Source organism: Gobius niger (assembly GCF_951799975.1).
Source record: "Gobius niger genome assembly, chromosome: 8".
NCBI lineage: Eukaryota > Metazoa > Chordata > Actinopteri > Gobiiformes > Gobiidae > Gobius > Gobius niger.
In genome coordinates this window covers 21147707-21166740 of record NC_136859.1, presented here as the reverse complement: position 1 = coordinate 21166740, position 19034 = coordinate 21147707, and the positions used below count along the sequence as shown (strand labels likewise).

At 39.2% G+C, this 19034-nt stretch overlaps 1 protein-coding gene across 1 annotated transcript; it reads left to right on the top strand.

The window, feature by feature from the left end:
- The first annotated feature begins 7613 nt into the window (after positions 1–7613).
- On the top strand, positions 7614–15560 carry LOC306967154 (DEP domain-containing protein 1B-like). Its single transcript, XM_079562061.1, has 11 exons — positions 7614–7769; positions 8456–8721; positions 9058–9202; positions 9342–9469; positions 9555–9685; positions 9771–9818; positions 9934–10074; positions 10284–10450; positions 11718–11894; positions 14458–14640; positions 14995–15560. The coding sequence occupies exons 1-11, from the start codon at positions 7722–7724 to the stop codon at positions 15157–15159; spliced, it is 1599 nt and encodes a 532-aa protein (XP_079418187.1). The 5' UTR covers positions 7614–7721; the 3' UTR covers positions 15160–15560.
- Positions 15561–19034: the final 3474 nt, after the last annotated feature.

Sequence of the window (19034 nt, the reverse complement as noted above, 5' to 3'; positions counted from 1 at the left end):
GAGTAGCAGGGTTAGGGTTTTTGTGGCATTTAGGGTTAGGGTTATAGGTTGGAGTTAGGATTAGGGTGTGCGCTGGGGGCTACAATCCTGTTTAAACCCCAGGGCCTGATGGGTACATTAAGGTGGACCTGCTGGCCAGGGCGAGTGCAGCTCTCATGTGTCTGCCATGCTGTTCAGATTTTGGCAGCATAAACAAGAAGAGATGACAGCATCATCCAAAAAGTGTAAATGGGACAGACCACGAGAAACTGCTATGAAGAAGGTGGAGTACCTGCAGGGAAAGCGATACAAAGGTCTAAAAAGCAGAGCAAGACCCAAAGCCTGACCCCAAGTGAGCAATCTCTGCTCTACAACAGTCTCAGTGTTGTGCAAAAGACAGACAAACAATAAAACCCGAAGTCCTGTCTCTTGTTAGGGACCATTCAGAATCATATGGGCCAAAACAGTGGGCTTGGATCTGCCAGATCCCCTCACAAGCCTTTATGAGAAAGAATTGAGAGATGTGAGTAGTGAGCTTGTTTGAGCAGTTGTCAGTGAGTAAAGAGCAGGTGAGGAAGTATGTGTTATCTGTATTTACATAGTGATAATCATATGTGTTATTTAGTGATTATTTCTGGTATTTTCAGAGTGATATTGTTGAGAAAGAGACACAAGATCAGTCAAAGTCAAAAAATATGGTTTGAACAGAGAACTGGTAGAATTACTACATCCACATTCAGAGCAGCATCTAAAACAGACATCTTGAAGCATTCAGTATCTCTCATTAAAAAAACATTACGTCTTAGTTTTTCAAGTGAGGCAACAAGGTATTTTCTGTATTACTCAATTATGTGTTTAGGACATGAGTGTTTGTTGTTTTCGACATATTTTTTTTCCTATTGCACAATCTCAACGTCTCATCCATTCATTGGAGCATCATCTGATGGCTTTGTCTCTTGCCGCTGCTGTGGTACTGGTGTTATGGAAATCAAGTGTCCATTTTATGCTAAGTAATAAAATGCTATGTAACTGTTGCCGATGCTGTCAATAGTATCACCGGGTTTTGTCTTGAAACCGATCCAAAAGGTAACTGCAGACTGAAACGTGACATAACTTCAGATGCATTTTTTTGTGACTGGCAAATCATACTGTGACTTTATCCTGTGGACTGAAAAAGACTCTTCTTCACCGGTTTGTGAGCGGTTTTGGCTAAAGAATTACTGATGAATTCTATAGACTTATATATAGTATAGACATTAAAGCCCCTATCTGCCAACACTAGGTCTCCTGGAAGTAAGTGTGATTAAAAAGTTACTATTTTCTGTGTTAAACTTGTCACTTGTACGCCCCCTGCCCCCCCATTAGAAATGAAACAAATCCATCCTTGTGGGCTAATAGCAATCAGATATTTCATAGTATGATGTGATTTGTATGTTGAATAAAACTGGGCACTGGCTAATAGGTTTCTAGGCTTTTCGATAAATATGTCAAAGCAGTCAATAATATTAATAATTTTTCGATATGTTTGTTACAGAATGCGTTTGGACGAGTGTTTCTTAAAACTTCTCTCTGAACACTTTTGATGTTGGTGGAATCAACACCGTAATAGAAGGCCAAAAAGTCAAAGCTTAAATTCATTCGTAGCTTTAGTAATGTCAACACAAACTGTTGAAATAGCGTAAGGGCCGATTTCAGTTTAAGGTGTGAGGAAACAACAGTCAGCCTAAATACTTGTTTGTTTTGAAGAGCAGATTCAGTGAGTTCAGTTTTAGACATGTTTTCTTTCTGTAACTGATTTTCAGCTCTTGAACCTCCAACTTCAGTGAATGAATCTGTGTTTTACACTTGTCACATGTAGGTCCAATGTCACAATCATCATCCAAAGAGTCATTTTCTTGTTCAATATAGTCTCTGGTAGAGGAGGGTCCAGTAGAAGGGTCAGAGTTATTTCAGATCCCGTACCGTCTGTGATAAACGATGGTCCAGAAGCAGGACCATCGTTATTTCTCGCTGTAATGGTCTTTTTTTTAGAGGCTTGTCTTCTGTTAATTTGTCCACAAGCAGCTTTCCTCTCATCTCTATTGGTGACAGTTTGGTGGTTGAAAACTGATGGGATGTAGTCAGGTAAAAGCTGATTTTTTTGTCTCTTTATTATATTGTTTCCCTGTTTTGGCACTTTTTTCTCCTTTTTTTTTTTTTTTTTACAAAGCTTTTAGATTTGGGTAATGCCAAACTGGAGAACATATACTCAGTTCAGGTGGGGGTTAAGAGGTTAAACCATGGACTAAACATCACCCATTCATTATTTTCAGTGAAATGTTGGCAGTTATAATGTGTTTCATTTTGTGATCATTTAAATATATCAAAAAACACAACTTTATCTGTGTGTCCTGCTGAAATAACAACAGAAAAAGGGCCAAACACAGTTTTACTCCTAATTAGAATGATAGAGCTCACCATTTCTCCAGGCAAAATGAAGTTAATTGTATATCTAAAATAAGCCTTCATTGTGTATGGAAAGAACCAGAGTAAATGTAATATTTCTTTGCGATCAGATGTTCAAAATGAAGTCGGCTCTACAGCAGGTTAAAATGAGCTCGATCCTTTGACCCGGAAGTGGAGTGATGACATCATCACTTAGCATTCTGAGGTTTCCATGGGTACCATAGTGTTTTCATGCGTTAATGATAAATGGACTAGTGGTCCTGTATTGTCTCTGTGGGCGATGGCCAAGCGGAGAGCGCGATCCGACGCCACAAACAGATCGCCCACCGGGGGGAGCCCTGCATACTTCAAGGGAGGCCGGCGCTCCGGTTTCGGGTGCGCGCAATACACACGAAACCGATGCTCCCCGGGGACAAGAGGGTCTCCGCCTTGGATAACCCTAGCGGTCAAAGTTTTATGAAAACACGCCGACTTCAAGGTCACGGGTTCGAGCCCGGGCAGGGTCACAATGACACAAGATTGATTCAAAAACAAATATGGCATGTAGTTCCTTGGTCAGGGGTCTCCAGCCTTTTTAGAGCAGAGGACTACTTCAAGAGCATTAAAGTTAAACTGTTTAATTTTAGATTATAACGTAACCTGGCTAACGCCATGCTGCTGTGTGCGCTCGAGTCATTTCGAAATACACAACAGCCTGGGGACCATGGCCGAAATTTTTGCATGGATTTGGGAACCAATCACAGAACGAGGAGGGACGGCAAGATGATGACGAGCTATTCGATATACGGAAGCTTGTAGTTTATTTATGGATTTATAAAAAAAAGTTTATTTACGGATCCAACATGACAGCAGCAGACGCGACGCTATTTTTCGATCAAGCTTTAGGGCGTTTTCTAAATAGTTCTAAATAGCTCGAAAGTTTGCAGCGGGTTCGTCATACGTCATCTCATACGTAATTGGATACGATGATACGATTGGCTGTGGCTACGTGCAGACGCATGATAGACATTTGTAGCGCCCAATAAACGGCTATGGATGATCGTAAACCACACCTCTCCTACGAGAAAATTAATTGGTGGTCCCCAGACTAAATATCACTTGTGATTTTAGTCTGGCGTTAGCCAGGCTATTTATAACGCATATACTATGACAAATTCATGCTTTTAAACATATACCGAGTCACAAATAGCCTAAATCTATTGCTAACATAGAGATGCAAGAAATTGAACGGTTATGTTTATACAAAAAGTCTCAAGGGCAACTGAATGTCCCAAAGTGTACCTGGGTGCCCGCGGGCATATACGGTAAAACATAAAATGCAGAATAAATTGGCAGAGGAAATTATAGCCTATTTTTTGTTTCTACCTCAGTGTTCACAACAACAAAAAAGTTTGGAATATCTTTAATTTATAATTGATAGTTTTACCACAAGGGGTAGACGTGTTTAGAACAAATGAAAATAATGTAATTCTATTGTGTGTGTCTCTTCTGTTAAATGCAAGGTGCAAGTTCATTTTTGGCCTTGAAGATGTTCTAAGGATGTCCAGTAGAGGTCAGCATCGCACAACCTTTAAAGAAAATAAAGAATATCTAAAAATCTCAAACATATTTTTTCTGAACTCAATGTTTGACAAATAATACTCAACAAGAAACTTGATGGAGCAGCAGAAAATGCAGCTGCCACATACACCCCATAAGAACATTTAAAAGGTTAAATCAGTGCACAGCTGGATAACATTGGGCTATAATAAACCAGCATGAATTTGGACTTGCTTTTATTAGGCATAGATGCAGTTGCAAATAAATGATATACAAAGCAGCACAATTACTCATTTCACTCGCCTGCAACAAGTCCAGAACGCTGCTGCACGCGTACTGACAGGGACAAGGCGGCGGGAACATATCACTCCTGTGCTGGCCTCCCTCCATTGGCTGCCCGTCAGCTATAGAATTGACTTCAAGATCTTGATGCTTGTGTTTAAATGTCTTCATGGATCTGCTCCTGAGTATCTCTGTGAGCTTTTGTCTGTTTATGCCCCAGTCAGATCAGTAAGGTCTGCGAACCAGCTGCCTTTGAACGTGCCCAGATCCCGTTTAAAGACGCGAGGAGATGGAGCGTTTAGTGTGGCTGCTCCCAAACTCTGGAACAGTCTCCCCCTAAACGTCAGAGCTGCTCCAACCATAGAAACCTTTAAGACTGCCCTTAAAACACATCTGTTTGCGTTGGCGTTCAATTCAAGCTGAGCTGTATTATAACTATTGTGTGTGCTTCTCTTTTGTACTGTTATTTTATACTGTACCTGTAGCTATGTGAAGCACTTTGGGCACCTAGTGTTGCTGTAAACGCGCTATACAAATAAAGTTGACATTGACATTGACACTCCGATGTCAGAGATAAAACATGTGTATCCGTGGGAACAGCAGTCTATAAAAAATGTCCAGAGATGTAATTCAAAACCACTATATAATAGGCTTAAAAATCAATGCATACTGAGTAGTATTGTGCTCCTGAACTCACCTTAACATTTTACCTAATACATAGAATGAAATAGAAGCATTTATTTTATTACAGATATTTTAAGATATTTTAGATATTTTAAAAATACCTGGAAATGATCAATTAAACATGTGTGTTTGCTGTGAGAAGCTCACCTCTACAAAGACCTGACTGTTTACTGGGAGCATGGAGGTCTCCAGCTCGTCTCCATGGACATGTTGACTAAAGACAGCCAAATAGATTTAAATAGGTCAGTGCAAAAAAAAGAAAAAAAAATCTGTGTCGTACTGGTTATTAGGAGCATGTTTCATGTTTTGTATTGGCAACAGCGTAAAATCCAAAATGTTACACAGTGTGCCTTTAAATGCAAAAGAACAAAAAAAGCTTCCCACAGAAAATGCATTCATCCTTATCACCCCACTGCAGAATCTTATAAACTAGAAAAGGCTTTGGCCATGGCCTGCTTAAGATATGAGCATTGAAATTCTCATTGCGTTTCTGTATCTGACAGCTGCATCAACACTTTGCAAACTGGATTTAGAAGCATTTAAGATTAACTCAACTTTGCTCCATCACAGGGTCAGTTCAGTTGGATGAGACTTTTTATTGTCATTGCATCATGCATGTGTATTTTGCTCTTACTGTCTGTTGTTAAACAACAGCTGGTTGAGGGAACATTGTGTTTTGGTATGTTTTTGTGTCCGATTGCTCCCTCATGGAATGCACACACACCTCCATTTGGTGCTTGTCATGTTTCCCCAGAGGAGCCTCGACACAAGCACACAGTGTCACTATTGCAGTATAGCCACAATACCTCAATGGCCTGTACTCATCTGAGCAAACAACAGTTTAAAAAGGCAGATCAGAGAGCATGCTGAGTTTTAACAGATTCAATCCAATGTTAAAAAAGAGCATAAAATACTTCTAGAATTTTGGCTTCTATTCAGCAATATGCGCCAATCTGCATTATTATTCATTGTGTTGAGTTAAACCACGGCACACCTTCTCTGTAATTGGTGTGCCTGTTTGTAATAAAGTGGTAACTCATAATAATTAAAGCTGCAAGTGGCATTGAACAGTACCTGGATTACTGCCCCTCTGTAATCATAAAGGGTGCTAATGCCCACATTATGTACCTATGTAAATGCCCAGATTTGCCAGTAAACATCAAAGCAACCTTTCAGCTTCTCAATGTAAATATATCTGGTTCAATCTGCAGAGGGAGCTATCTGCATCTCCATTACCTTTACGTCCAAGAGGCTGTGCCTCCTTGAGCACTGTCCACAAGCACCTTACATAGGGTCCTAACACGCTATTTATTTCGTATAATGGGAGATTTATGTGTCCGTCCCATTACAAGAGTATGGGGTGATTTGGACGTCACTATGGCAACACCGTAAAAAATGTTGCATGTCCCTTTTAATCGGGATCCTATTAATTATTTTATTAACACATTGTTTGACTGCCCATGCACTTATTTTACAGGGAGCGCTATCAGTTTGCATGTGCATGTGTTATGGTCTCAACTTATATAGCCCTTTTCCACCTACAGTAGGCACTCAAAGCTCTTTACAGCACGGATCCACTCACCCATTCATACAGCAATGTACGCAGACACTGGGGGCAATGTGGGTGAAGTGTCTTACCCAAGGACACAACAACAGTGTGCACTTTCAGGAGGTAGGATTTGAACCCCCGACCTTCCGATCATGAGACAACCCGCTCTACCATCTGCGCCACTGTCGCCCCTTATAGCTGTTACTCCTCTGTAGGTTCCCAAAATTTTAACGCTGGACCTGAATTTTGGGCAAAGTTTGGTGAGTTTTTGAGTATTTTCACGAGGGTCAAATTCCTGCTCAGCTTTGGAAAGCTTTCAATGAGTCCCAAGCAGGTATGGGGTGGAGGTGGATGACAAGCAAGACAGTTGGCCACAGACTCCCAATAGCAAAGGGTCCTTGTGCGCACATATGTGGTAACTTCTTTTTATCATTCAATGGAGAAACGTGATCAAAAGATGAGTAGCCATATGTTTGTTTGTTTGTTTGTTTGTTTGTTTGTTTGTTTGTTTGTTTGTTTGTTTGCACACACACAATAATCAGCATTTCATGCATATACGGCTTTCTTGTTATTGCAGTGTTTTAAAGTTTCAGTCGGCTAGGCTATAGCCTAAGCATTCGAAAAATACTTTAAAAGATGGTTTGAATTGGGGATTTTAGATTTGTGAATATGGAAGTTGCCCAATGGGATCATAATGTTTGTCATTTAATGATATCATAGTTTTACATTCCATCTTGATGTGTTTTTTTTAACTATTGTTATTTTTAGGCTAAATAGAAATAAGAAAGTAATAATATTTGTTCCAAATGTATCCACACAATGAAAGCTTGCGGCAATACAATTAATTAATTTGAAGTTGGTTATTTGGGATGTGTATATATATATATATATATATATATATATATATATATATATATATATATATATATATATATATATATATATATATATATATATATATATATATATATATATATGTTGTGTGTGTGTGTCGTGTTAGCGTTTCTATGGTGACGTCTTCTCTTCCGCAACTCGGCGTCCCAGGGGAGTCACGTGACCGACCTTCCGTCTAATCACGTTGCCCAAACGGAGTGACGCAGGAAATTCAAAGTTGGCATGCGAGGAAACGTTTTTTCGTTTGTGTACACTTCATGTCTGCATTGTCTTAGCTAAATCTGAAACGGATTATACCTCAGTCGCTTAATGTATACTTAAATTGAGAGAAAGGGATATTAGCTTCGCGATGGAAGGTACAGTGATCGGACCGGGTCCGTACAGAGCGACGAAACTGGTGGGTTTGTCATTAACATGATGTAACGGAATGCTTAACTTAGACACAAGCAATGTTGATCCATGTTTGTTTGCTAAAAGTCAGCATGTGAACTTATCTTGTGAACAATTGTTATTTTGCTGTGGAAAGATTAACATTTCATTTCCTTCCTTTCAACGCTTTCGTTCTTTTGTTTACACTTTGGGTGTGTATTAACTATTTGCATATATTTGTGCTTGACTAAGTTAATGGCTAAAATGATTTAAACATAAATGTCACGTTTCGCTTTACTGAAGGCAAGTGTACATTTTGTGAGTTCCTACATAAAACAAGAGCATTATTTATGTTCTATTGTACAAAAAGCAAAACAAGCCCTAGGACATTTAAATATAAATTCTTAGCTGTTCAAAACAGAATTAACTGTAAAATGAAATGGGTGTCTTTGCTGGCCCTGCATTATTTTTTTTTTCTGTAATACTCACTTTACCTGCACCTTGCTGTATCTCCATTTTCAAATATGTTCTATTTTATGGCTGTATATGTTTCATGCCTGCCGTAATATCCTAAGTGTTACATTGATTAGCCATGCACAAAATGGTTTTCCGGGTATATAAACTGTAGAGAGAATGAATATTTTATGGTAAACTAAAAGATGATGGTTGATTATTCATGCATAACCCATAACATTTTCTCTCTCTCTCCTGCAGTGGAATGAGACCATTAAGCTCTTCCGTAGTGGCATGCCGCTGAGAAGGCACTGGGCACACTTCCGCTGCTATGATTGGAGTTTCACGGGATCTGAGGCTGTCGATTACTTGCACGACCTTCTGCGCCGCAATTACAACTTTGGACCAGAGGTGACTCGCTACCAGACTTTGCAGCTACTAAAGAAGTTCCTGAAAGCTCATGTTATTGAAGACATTAAAGGGCGGCACGGCACAGAAGACTTTGAAGACACTGGCCATCTGTACAGGTACAATACAGTTGTGGAAAGAAATACTGTTAGAACAGCGATATTTGCCTGAGGAGACTCTATACACCACACACCACCTCCAAAAAAAACCTTGACCTTCCAAGTACCAACAGGCCTAGATTCAGAACAAATCAAGACTAAACTGGGTCTAAAAAGGGTTTAAAATAGAAATTGGAAATCCAAGTAGGTTATAAAATCCTATATTACAGTAATTCCAAACTAACTGACTAAAACGTATGTATTCATTTCACTCCTCTTTGAAATCCATTCATGTCACCATTTTTAAACATTTTCAGCGCACTTGAATGGTTTTAGATTAAATTTTCTGTCTTCTAGGTTCCCCACAATGTCTCCCTTGAAGTCTATTCCTACAAGATCCCTGTTGCGAGACAGCAATGACCTGCCCAGACTCATTCGCTGGGATGATTATGAAGAATTGCCTCAACAGGAAAACACTGCACCGTCAAAGCCTGCTGTTTTGGTAAGATATTTCCATTCCAGCTGTCAACTATCTAAAAGTTTGTGAAGGCAGAGATGGAAATAGGATTCTCCCATAAACTTGATGATGGATGTTTTTGTTTTTGTCCTGTGTCAAAGTAATGCATATTTCTTTTGTTCAGACGTCGGATTTATGGAACAAGAGACACAGCGTTGCAATAGGGGATGTGCATGAGTGCAAATTAATAAGGAGAAAGGAAGTCACTCCAACTCAAGTTGACCATATCTGGAAGACCATGACAATCAGCCAGTATGTAAAAGTTTGTCATCTTGTAACGTACATAGAAGTTATGGTAATAACTGTTGCTGTTATGAGAACATGCTTGCTCTTTTAGTTTGCAGAGGGTCCTGGGGCTAAAAACACTGGATGGTGTTCTAAACCCAGTGCATGTGAATGGAAAACATATAGTCCATAATGTGACCAAAGTCAATAAGACGGGAATAGTTGTATTGGAGAACAAAGCAGGTAATGTGCTATTACCCTGATGGAGAACTGCTCTGTCCTTGTGTTATTACTAAACTCACTCTTGTGTCTCCTTTAATGTTTGCAGAGGATATGCCTTATTGGGTTGTATCAGCTATGAAATGTCTAGCCAATTGTAAGTACATGACATTTTTCAGGAAAATGGCACTTTTGGCATTTTTATCTCTGCTTTGAGCTGCACTTTCATTTCAAAGAAGACAATAAATAACATGTAATTTCTTCATTTCAAGGGCCCAACGGCAACGACTCCAAACAGCCAGTGTACCCAGGTTTTGAGAGAGATGTCCTGAAAACGGTTGGAGAGTATTTTCAAAGGCTCAAACAACCATTACTGACATTTCATCTGTATGAAGTCTTTGTCAACATTTTGAGTAAGAAATACTTCTTGCTATTGAGAAATTGCCATTTAGAAAGAAAAAGTTTTTGTTTTGTTAACCTTTTCAAGATAAAATATATAGCTTTTGTGAATTTTTTGTTTTATTATTTGAGACGCAACAAGATATTTTTCATGTTTGTTTGCCTGATTAATTAATTGATTAATTTGTTTGCCTGATTCATTTATTCACCTTCCTCTTTTCAGGTCTGTTGTCTGATAAGGAGGTGACCACCGAGGCTCTTCAGATCAGCTGTCTTTTACTGCCTCCTCCAAACCGCAGACGGCTCCAGCTCCTACTGCGGCTCATGGCCCGCGTTTCCCAGAATCAACAGCTCCCTTCACTAAATGACATGATTCCCACTCGCACTCTGGTACACACCACTCCTTATGGGCTACACTTCCACTAACTTAAAATGGCCCTGGGCTGTTGTACTGCATACTGAAGAGTTAATATTGTTCAAAGACTGTTGTATTTTATTTATTTATTTATTAGTTTATTTGACAGGGACAGGACACATTAATGAACATTTCTGTAAATGTGTCAGTATTAGCTGCAAAGCTAGTTTTCAACTGTTGTCCCTGAACAAGGTGTATAATGCCACAAAAATACAACATAAAACATATAGATAATTTTTAAAATTTGTGGCTGCATAGTTACATAACATAGCATTTGTTCATACAATTCATACATTCATAGCTTCTGATTGTTCTGTGACTTGCACAACAGAATAGAGATTTGGGTGCAAGGGCAGGGCATACAGTTCAAACAGAGGACATTATAAGGATAAATATGTACAGTTATTATTTACAAAGCAATACCTGTTTAGAGGATCCTGACACTTGGCTCAGTCATGCACCAGGAGATCTGTAGAGTCTAATGAGCACATTGTTTACATTTTAACCAGTTTTTTAATTGAGCCCTGAATGTGTTAAACTTCAGCATAATACACACTATATTCAGTAAATGAAGTAATTGTGCCCTATAAGAACCACTACTAAGAAAGCAGAGCAGTTTTGTTTTAGTTATTGTCCATCGGTCTGTTTAGTATTAGTACATCAATAATTCACTCAGAAACACATTTTCTGTGAAATTGTGATTAAGCAATTGAATAGATTTGATTTCATTGAACTTACAAAGAAAAACTTCAAAATAAAAAGTTAATAGTGCTGACTTGAAAGTGCTTTTGGTACTATAATAATCATAGCTCCCTCCACTTATTGTTTGGAACACATTGCTTTATGTACTGTCTTAACACAGCTTTGATTTAAAGTATCAGATAGCCATTGAATTGGTATATATTAATATTTTAATTAATTTCTTCTTCAGTTTATTTTCCTTTTTACACCTTCAAATTATTTCACCCTGGCCTTTAAAATTAGGTTAAAAATAAAGCAAGTTTGAAAGCAATTAGAGTTTTTAAACGCCTTTGTTGTTTGGGGTGGCATCAATAATGTGTTCACAAAAAAACAAACTAACTACTTGAATAAGAACGTGTTCACTTTAGGCAATTATGTACAAGGATTGCCACTATTTTCAGATTATTTTATCACCTCTCTGCTCTGCTACAGCAATTTTCTTATCAGTTTATTGCCGCTGATTAGCTCTGTTGCTCATTTATTGTCTGTTTTTGTTTACAGATGGTCCAGATGTTCTCACAGTGTGTTCTGGGATCAGTGGAAGAGATGGATTTAGATGAACTACTGTCCACTAAACTGGTGACCTTCATGATGGAGCACTACAACACTATTTTTCAAGTGCCCTCCAAACTGCGCTCCCAGGTTGACGAGCACCTGTCCCACCTACGGAGAGTGCAGGTTATTCAAATTGCTAATTATGTCGTGTTCACTGTCACTGTATTATCTGATGGCGTACGATTTTGAAAACTACTGGAAGTCCACACATTTTTGCCAGTATTATCCGTCTTTACAAATTATAAGCTACAGAGAAGGATTGCTTTTGGAAAGTTTACAAAACAGAGTGATAAAAGATCCTTGTCTAAAAAGTGACATTTACAACGTTATACACTCATGCCTGCCATTTGTAGACCTCAAAAAGGTTTATGATATGGTAAATCATCAGATTTTTATATCTAAATAGACTTATTTTAATATTTCTAAAGAGGCAATGCTTTGGTTTGAGTCCCCTCTATTCCACTGGCAGCAATGTGTGTCTCTTTCTGGCTTCAAATCACCCTCCTTTTACTGCCCCGTAGGGGTCCTCCAAGGCAGTATTTTAGGACCTATTTTATTTAGTATATGTATTCATGACCCCCCGAAGTTTGTGCAAATGTCAAACTCCAGCTGTATGCATACGCTGCTGATATTTTCACACATGCTAAAACCACACTGAAAAAAGTTTGAGAAATGTTAACATCAGCCATGACTCATGTCCAAAAGGACAGTAAGGTTAAACTCTTTAAGTACTGCTGATGACATGGCCATTGTGGGCCTGTTTCACAAAAACTTCAGTTGTAGTTATGAGGCTGAAGTGCATATGGTTGAAGAGTGGTGTAAACAGCACTTTCTGATTATTAATGCAGACAAGACCAAAGAGCTAATCCTTTGCTGTTCCAGTCCTGTTCAGTCTTTGTCCATCTCTGACCAGCCGATGGAGGTTGTAAATAGCTTCAAGTACTTGGGTACTGACATTGATGACGAGCTTTATTTTTCATTAAATGCAGATTCATTGTATAAAAAAGCCAACCAGAGACTGTATATGATCAGGAAGCTCAAGGGCTTTGGAGTGAGCCCACACATTTTTGAGAGGGTCTATGTCAGCATGATTGAAAGTGTCCTTGTTTTTAATATTACCGCGTGGTTCGGGTATCTAATCTAAAAGTAGATCAAGGAATCATGCTTGCAACTTAACATTAAAAAAACACGTCTGCATGATGTTCAGTAAAAAACAACTCTGAATGACAGCGGTCCAATGTCGTCAAGGAGTCTTGTTAAAGAGTTTAACTCTTAACACCCCACTCAAACTGCGCACAGTGTCTACAGTTTGGCTTTACACAAATCTAAAAACGTCTTGAAAAAAGCAATGGAATTTAGACAAAAAACAAGTATGAAAATGTCACAAAAAGCAATAGAAAAGTGAGTAAAACGCAACAAAAAAGTCACAAAAGAACAACAGAAAAGTGATCAAAAAGCAGTGGATAAGTGAATCCTGTTTGTAGCCTATTTTTGTTGTTGTATGATTTATATCGGTCTCGGGACTACGGATGAAAACTTGCATCTTTGCCATAATCTGGTACATTTAGATCGCAAACGTTGTATATTCATTTATATGGACTGTAAAAAAAAACAAAAACTCTTCCTCACCCTCCGCGGGCGGTCTCTCTTTTTCCTCCTGCTCGGGTCCTCTACCAGAGGCCTGGGAGCTTGAGGGTTCTGCGCAGTATCTTTGCTGTTCCTAGAACTGCACTTTTCTGGACCGAGATGTCTGATGTATTTCCTGGGATCTGCTGGAGCCACTCCTCCAGTTTGGGGGTCACTGCCCCGAGTGCCCCAACGACCACGGGCACCACTGATGCCTTCACCCTCCAGGTTTTCTCCAGCTCTTCTCTGAGCCCCTGGTATTTCTCTAGTTTCTCATGTTCCTTTTTCCTGATGTTGAAGTCGCTTGGTATTGCTATGTCGATCACAACGGCTTTCCTCTGCTCTTTGTCCACCACCACAATGTCCGGTTGGTTCGCCATTACCATTATATGGACTGTATATATATATATATATATATATATATATATATATATATATATATATATATATATATACTCAGCTGCTATGCCAATTTTCCAATTTTAATTCATTTTGTTTTATTTTGTTTAACTTGTCACAGCCATCTGCACTCTTATCCTTCTGATAGTTCATGGCTCGCAGTGTCAACAAGCTGAATGTGGCTTGGCAGAAAAGTGAGAAATAACACATACGAGTGAAACCAGGTGGCAAAATGACTGTGTTAACATTACAGTGTTCATTTATCATGCACCTTGTAGCTGCTAGTATTAGGAATTTTTGTGGAGATTTGTAGCAACTGTTGGAGGCTGAAATTGAAAAACTATCTCTTGTGGGCTGGATGATAGAACGGGAGGCTTTTTCTTATGATTTGTGGAGCCTCTGTCCATTATTGAACTTGGTTGTCCACCGCACACCAGAGACGGCTGAACATACTGTGTTGATATGCTTGAAATGAGGTTATCATTGATTTTGAGAGATGATGTGTACAATGGGGCGCACGTCTGTGGGATTACGGTACTCACTAACATCTCAAAATTTCACAAGTTCACTGCTGGGTCTTATATGTTTTACCTCTACACTGGCTTTCAGAGTGAGCCTTACAGTCATGGGTTAATCTAATTGTGTTCTTGTGGTTCTGTAGATCAAGTACGCTGGCACAGATACAGACTTCAGCGCGTCTCCAGCCTTTTGTAAACAGATCCGGAGGGTGGAGGCGGAGGAGCCAAAGGTGATCGGCACACAGACCCCCCTGCAAGAGCTGCTGGAGGGACTAATCGCAGACAAAGAGCTGCCGGCTCGAGACAAGAAGAAGAGGCTGAAACAGGTCAGATGCTACTGCTACAACATTATGTGGGTAGAGTAGAGCCAACAGTTGTGTTCAGGTCACAGGGTGAGGGTGAAAAGTAGTCACGTAGGACTACTTTTGTGCTAAATGTCCTTTCCCATACTTCCCCACCATTCATATTTAGCAATCCTTTCCTGCTATAGGTGAATAGTGCATTTCACAAAGGAAAGAACCAAAAACTTTGCTCTATAGCTTTGATGGTGTCTCACTGTATAACTTTTCAAGGGAGTTTGTACAAAATCTGTGTTGACTGTGTTGAATCCTGGCTCAAAGACTCTTCACCTCTTCTAAAAATTTCTTGTGCAATTCAGACGGCTTTTTTCTTCTTTACAGTTCCAGAAGTCTTATCCGGAGATCTACCAAAATCGATTTCCCACCCAGGAAAGCAAAGCTGCTGCTGTGCCTGAGAAAGCCCCACGGCCTAAACCTCATCTCATGCGCTTCAACCTCAAAAAATCCTTCCAGCCCTTTCAGAGGAGTTGGAGTTTCAGAGCATAATCTTCAAACCTGGCCTCCACTGGAAATACACTTTTTGGGCCACAATGGCAGAAATGTGACGGTAAGAGTGAACAGGTTACCAATGTATGATTCTGCTCATCAAAGACTTACACTCAAACAACTCTAAAAGATAATACAGTTTAGAGATGGAAAACTTGAAAAGTATTGAACCACTAATAGGTCCACTTATGTGCTTAACTATGGTACCATTTGCTTAACCCAGAAAGAATTAGTGATTTTCAACTAATATGAAATTATGAATACATTTCAAAGGTTTGAGTCATTAACATGTTAATAGTTGTCTTAATAATAACCATAATAGCTGCAAATAGAACCATGTTGATTTTTTATATAAATGTCTATAATGTATTTACAACTGTACACTTCACACACATTTCTTTTTATATATGGCAAAAGACATTTCCACTTATTAAAACCTTGTTATGTCAAAAATAGATCACTGCACTAGGTATTCCCAAATGTACATCTTCAGTGCAACTCAGTACTGCATTCTGTTTGCTTGTAAATTTGGGGATTGACTTTTTTTGTAGTACTTTGGCATTATATTATACAAAGAATTTGTTTTGCTGGACTTGGGCAGCTCGATGCATAATCTTAGCACTATTGTCAGGCGCTACTTAATGAAAATAAACATATCAAAGGTTAAGGGATAGTGTGGTTTGAAACGTAATGGTACTGCTAAAGAATCTCACAACATAAACTGTTTTTGTTTTTGTCTCAGTATGTTATTTTGATTTCCACTGTAACTGTCTCGTCTCGCTGTTTTCTGTGGTAATGTTTTACTGTTTGTCCACTTAGCAGTATTTCTCCTTCATATGTGTGTCTTATTATTGATGTGTATCATGTCTCATCAATGTTTCTACAGTTTCCATGTCCACTACATTCTCTGTTGATTATTACTATTTACTGAGTCTTTTGTAATTAAGAAATTATGTTTTCGAATCTAATGCTGGAATAACTGTTACTGAAACTTGAATTGTTGGAACATTTAAAATCTGATAATTGCTGTTCTGTTCTGTTTTTTTTTCATGTTTATTCATTTCTTTCTTCAAAAAGGGATGAATTGTGACATTTAAAAGGGCCGTTGATCATTTACTGATGTACATTTAGAGGTCAGTTACTGTAGAACAGTAATAAAACGCACTGAAAGTAATGTAACTGTCTTGTTTTTTGGCTCTTCTCTAGCTTCTTTTGTTAGTGCTGAGGGCATGGAGATATACTATCTTTAATATTTCAAATACCTCTTGCCACAACACAACCAGCCACACTTTCCCTGCTATGTCCAAACCTTCAGTATGGATTGCTGCTGTATCCTTTTTCTGAGCGGTCCTTTTCACATTCGAAGCATTTAACATGAGTGTTTATTCCAAACACACACATTCAGACTACCTAAAAATGAAGCTCTGAATATATTTGTTGGTGTCGATTATCTACAATTATTAGATAGAATGTACAAGTGATTGAAATAAGATTATATGCTTGAGTTGCAAATGTGCAGATGGCACTTGAAAGTAATGCATCTTCCCTAATATTTAGCTGTATTAATGACTAGCAATTGGAGACTCCAAAGAAAACATCTCACTTATAGTTGGTTGATTCCTCATATATTACCAGCAGGTGGCGCCAGTGTTTGGCATTACCATTATCTTTTCAAATTAGGCAACTGGTGGTTTATGATATTCACGCAATCCAATTTCCTGTAGACAGGAAAAAGGTGGCTGCACGTGGACATTTCTGCTATCTGAGGAGAAATCTTTTATGGGGTTACTTCATTTCATTTTGGGTTACTTAATTAAGATGAAGTATTATCTGCTAAAAATTACTCACATGTAGTCTGTCTGAGTTCCAGACCACACTTGCAAAGTTTTCTTAGAAAGATAACTGTGAAAAATGAACCGCCTCTAGAGTCTAGACCATAGTTGTTTGATGGATAAGGCAGAACTCTATTGATTTTTATGACATAGGGAGCGAGAAAATATGACTTAAAAATGTTGAGGAAACTTCAAGATTAAGGTCAGAGACATGAAATTTAAGATCAATACTAAATCATCTGACTGTGTGTAACCCAATGCATGCCATAAATCCAGCGGCCATACGGTATCTGTCTTTATTTTCCATTTAGGCTAACCTTTGTTGCAGACAGAGAATCCCTCTAACAATGGATAGGCGGGCTAAACTCATTCAGAAATGTAAATAGTGCATTGAATTGAACAAATGTATTGCACTCAACTGTATAAGTAGCCTGGCCTATTTCACTTGTATTCATTGAAATTTGGAAAGATGGGCCAAGTGTCTTGCCCAATGACACAAATATAGTATGCACCAGTCTGATCTGGGATTAACCTGTATCAGGCACTGCAATGTTTTGTTTTTTAATTACAGGAATCTCTATTTGCTCCCCTTTGAAACTCTGAAAGAAATGCCCAACCACTGTCACCTGTTCTAGGATTGGCTACTGTCACCATGGCAACTAATGAAAAAATACTCACTAAGGAACTTAATAGGGGCATTTCCATATGAGCGGACCGAGACGGACCAGAGCATTCAGATTTTTCGAGGGGGGAGCTCCAGCCCCAGACCAGGGGGGACCAGGGGGAAGGGGACATGTCACCACTATATAAGGCCAAACATGGCACAGTATAATCTCTAGAATAAAAAAAAAACATACATTCTGCTCCCAGGCTGTCTTCAACATCTATACACCTATCCATGATCGTTTGCACCCTGTCACAAGTACATTAATATTCCTGCTATTGTTGCAAGGTGTCTCGATCAGCGTTATTAAGGATAACTGATTTCTAAGTAGCAGCGCTGGAGAGGGAACAGCTCATCAGGGACATTGCAGAGCCTTGAGGGCACCATCTACCGTGAATACTGATCAGGCATTTGCCGAGCATCACCAAACTAACAGTGAAATGAAGTGCGACGCAACTCTATGCATGGACAACCAAGTGCCCGGCGATCGGAGGCTCAATTGCGTTCTGAAGATGTAAGACTATACAAAAACATTAGGGCGAAGGTGAAGAAACAAGAGATTACTCAAGGGGGGGAAAGTACTCCCTCTTCGGCACTCTACATTGTAAAAACAGATGCTATTTCCCCTGACTCAACAAAAAATATTCCCAGAATGTGCCTTTGCTTCTACCAATAAAGGATCTTTAAACTCATTTAGGCCTTGGCATTGACCATTGTGTCTTTTTAAAATGGTTGTACTAAACTTACAGTTCCCTCTTGAGGCCAGGACGACCCTGAAAAAAGAGATACTTCAAACTTTCTAAAATTGCACATGACCTGAGTACCACCAGTTTGACAACCACTGCTAATAATGCATCGCTGATAGTCACTTTGCCATGCTGCTCCTCACTTGTAATCGTTCAAGAGCGTGAAGAGTGCCAAGGCAAAAGTTTCCTAAGTGCTCCTGAGGCAGTGCACACTCTCCGGCAGAGGAAGCCCACCATGTCCCTTTGAGATGTTTCTGGGAATAGGATGACATAGCTGTGATAATTGGCTCTGTACTGGAGGGGTCGTCTGCACTGGCCATGTCAATCCAATGCAACCCAGAGAAAGGATTCAGCACAGAGGGGAAAATACTGCAGTCATATATCTATGAGAAATCTACCTTTTTCATATCTCCAAGTAAACCCGTGTAGCCTTGCCTTGCCTTGCCTAGTCCTTGACCTCCGTGTTTCTTTTGCAATAGAAACAAAAACATAATATTGAACGGGGGCAATAGCTGGCACCAACCGCCTCTCCATCCACCAGTCACTCTTTCCCCACAGGTCACTTGACACAATGATGACAATGAGTCAGAGCAGATCAAACTGCACCGCCTCCCCTAAAGTAAACAAAAACTC

Coding starts and splice junctions, on each gene's coding strand:
- LOC306967154 (XM_079562061.1), top strand. CDS start 7,722: ATGGAAGGTACAGTGATCGGACCGGGTCCGTACAGAGCGACGAAACTG. Junction 10,075..10,283: donor AGTCTTTGTCAACATTTTGA/GTAAGAAATACT, acceptor TCCTCTTTTCAG/GTCTGTTGTCTGATAAGGAG. Junction 14,641..14,994: donor AGAAGAAGAGGCTGAAACAG/GTCAGATGCTAC, acceptor TCTTCTTTACAG/TTCCAGAAGTCTTATCCGGA.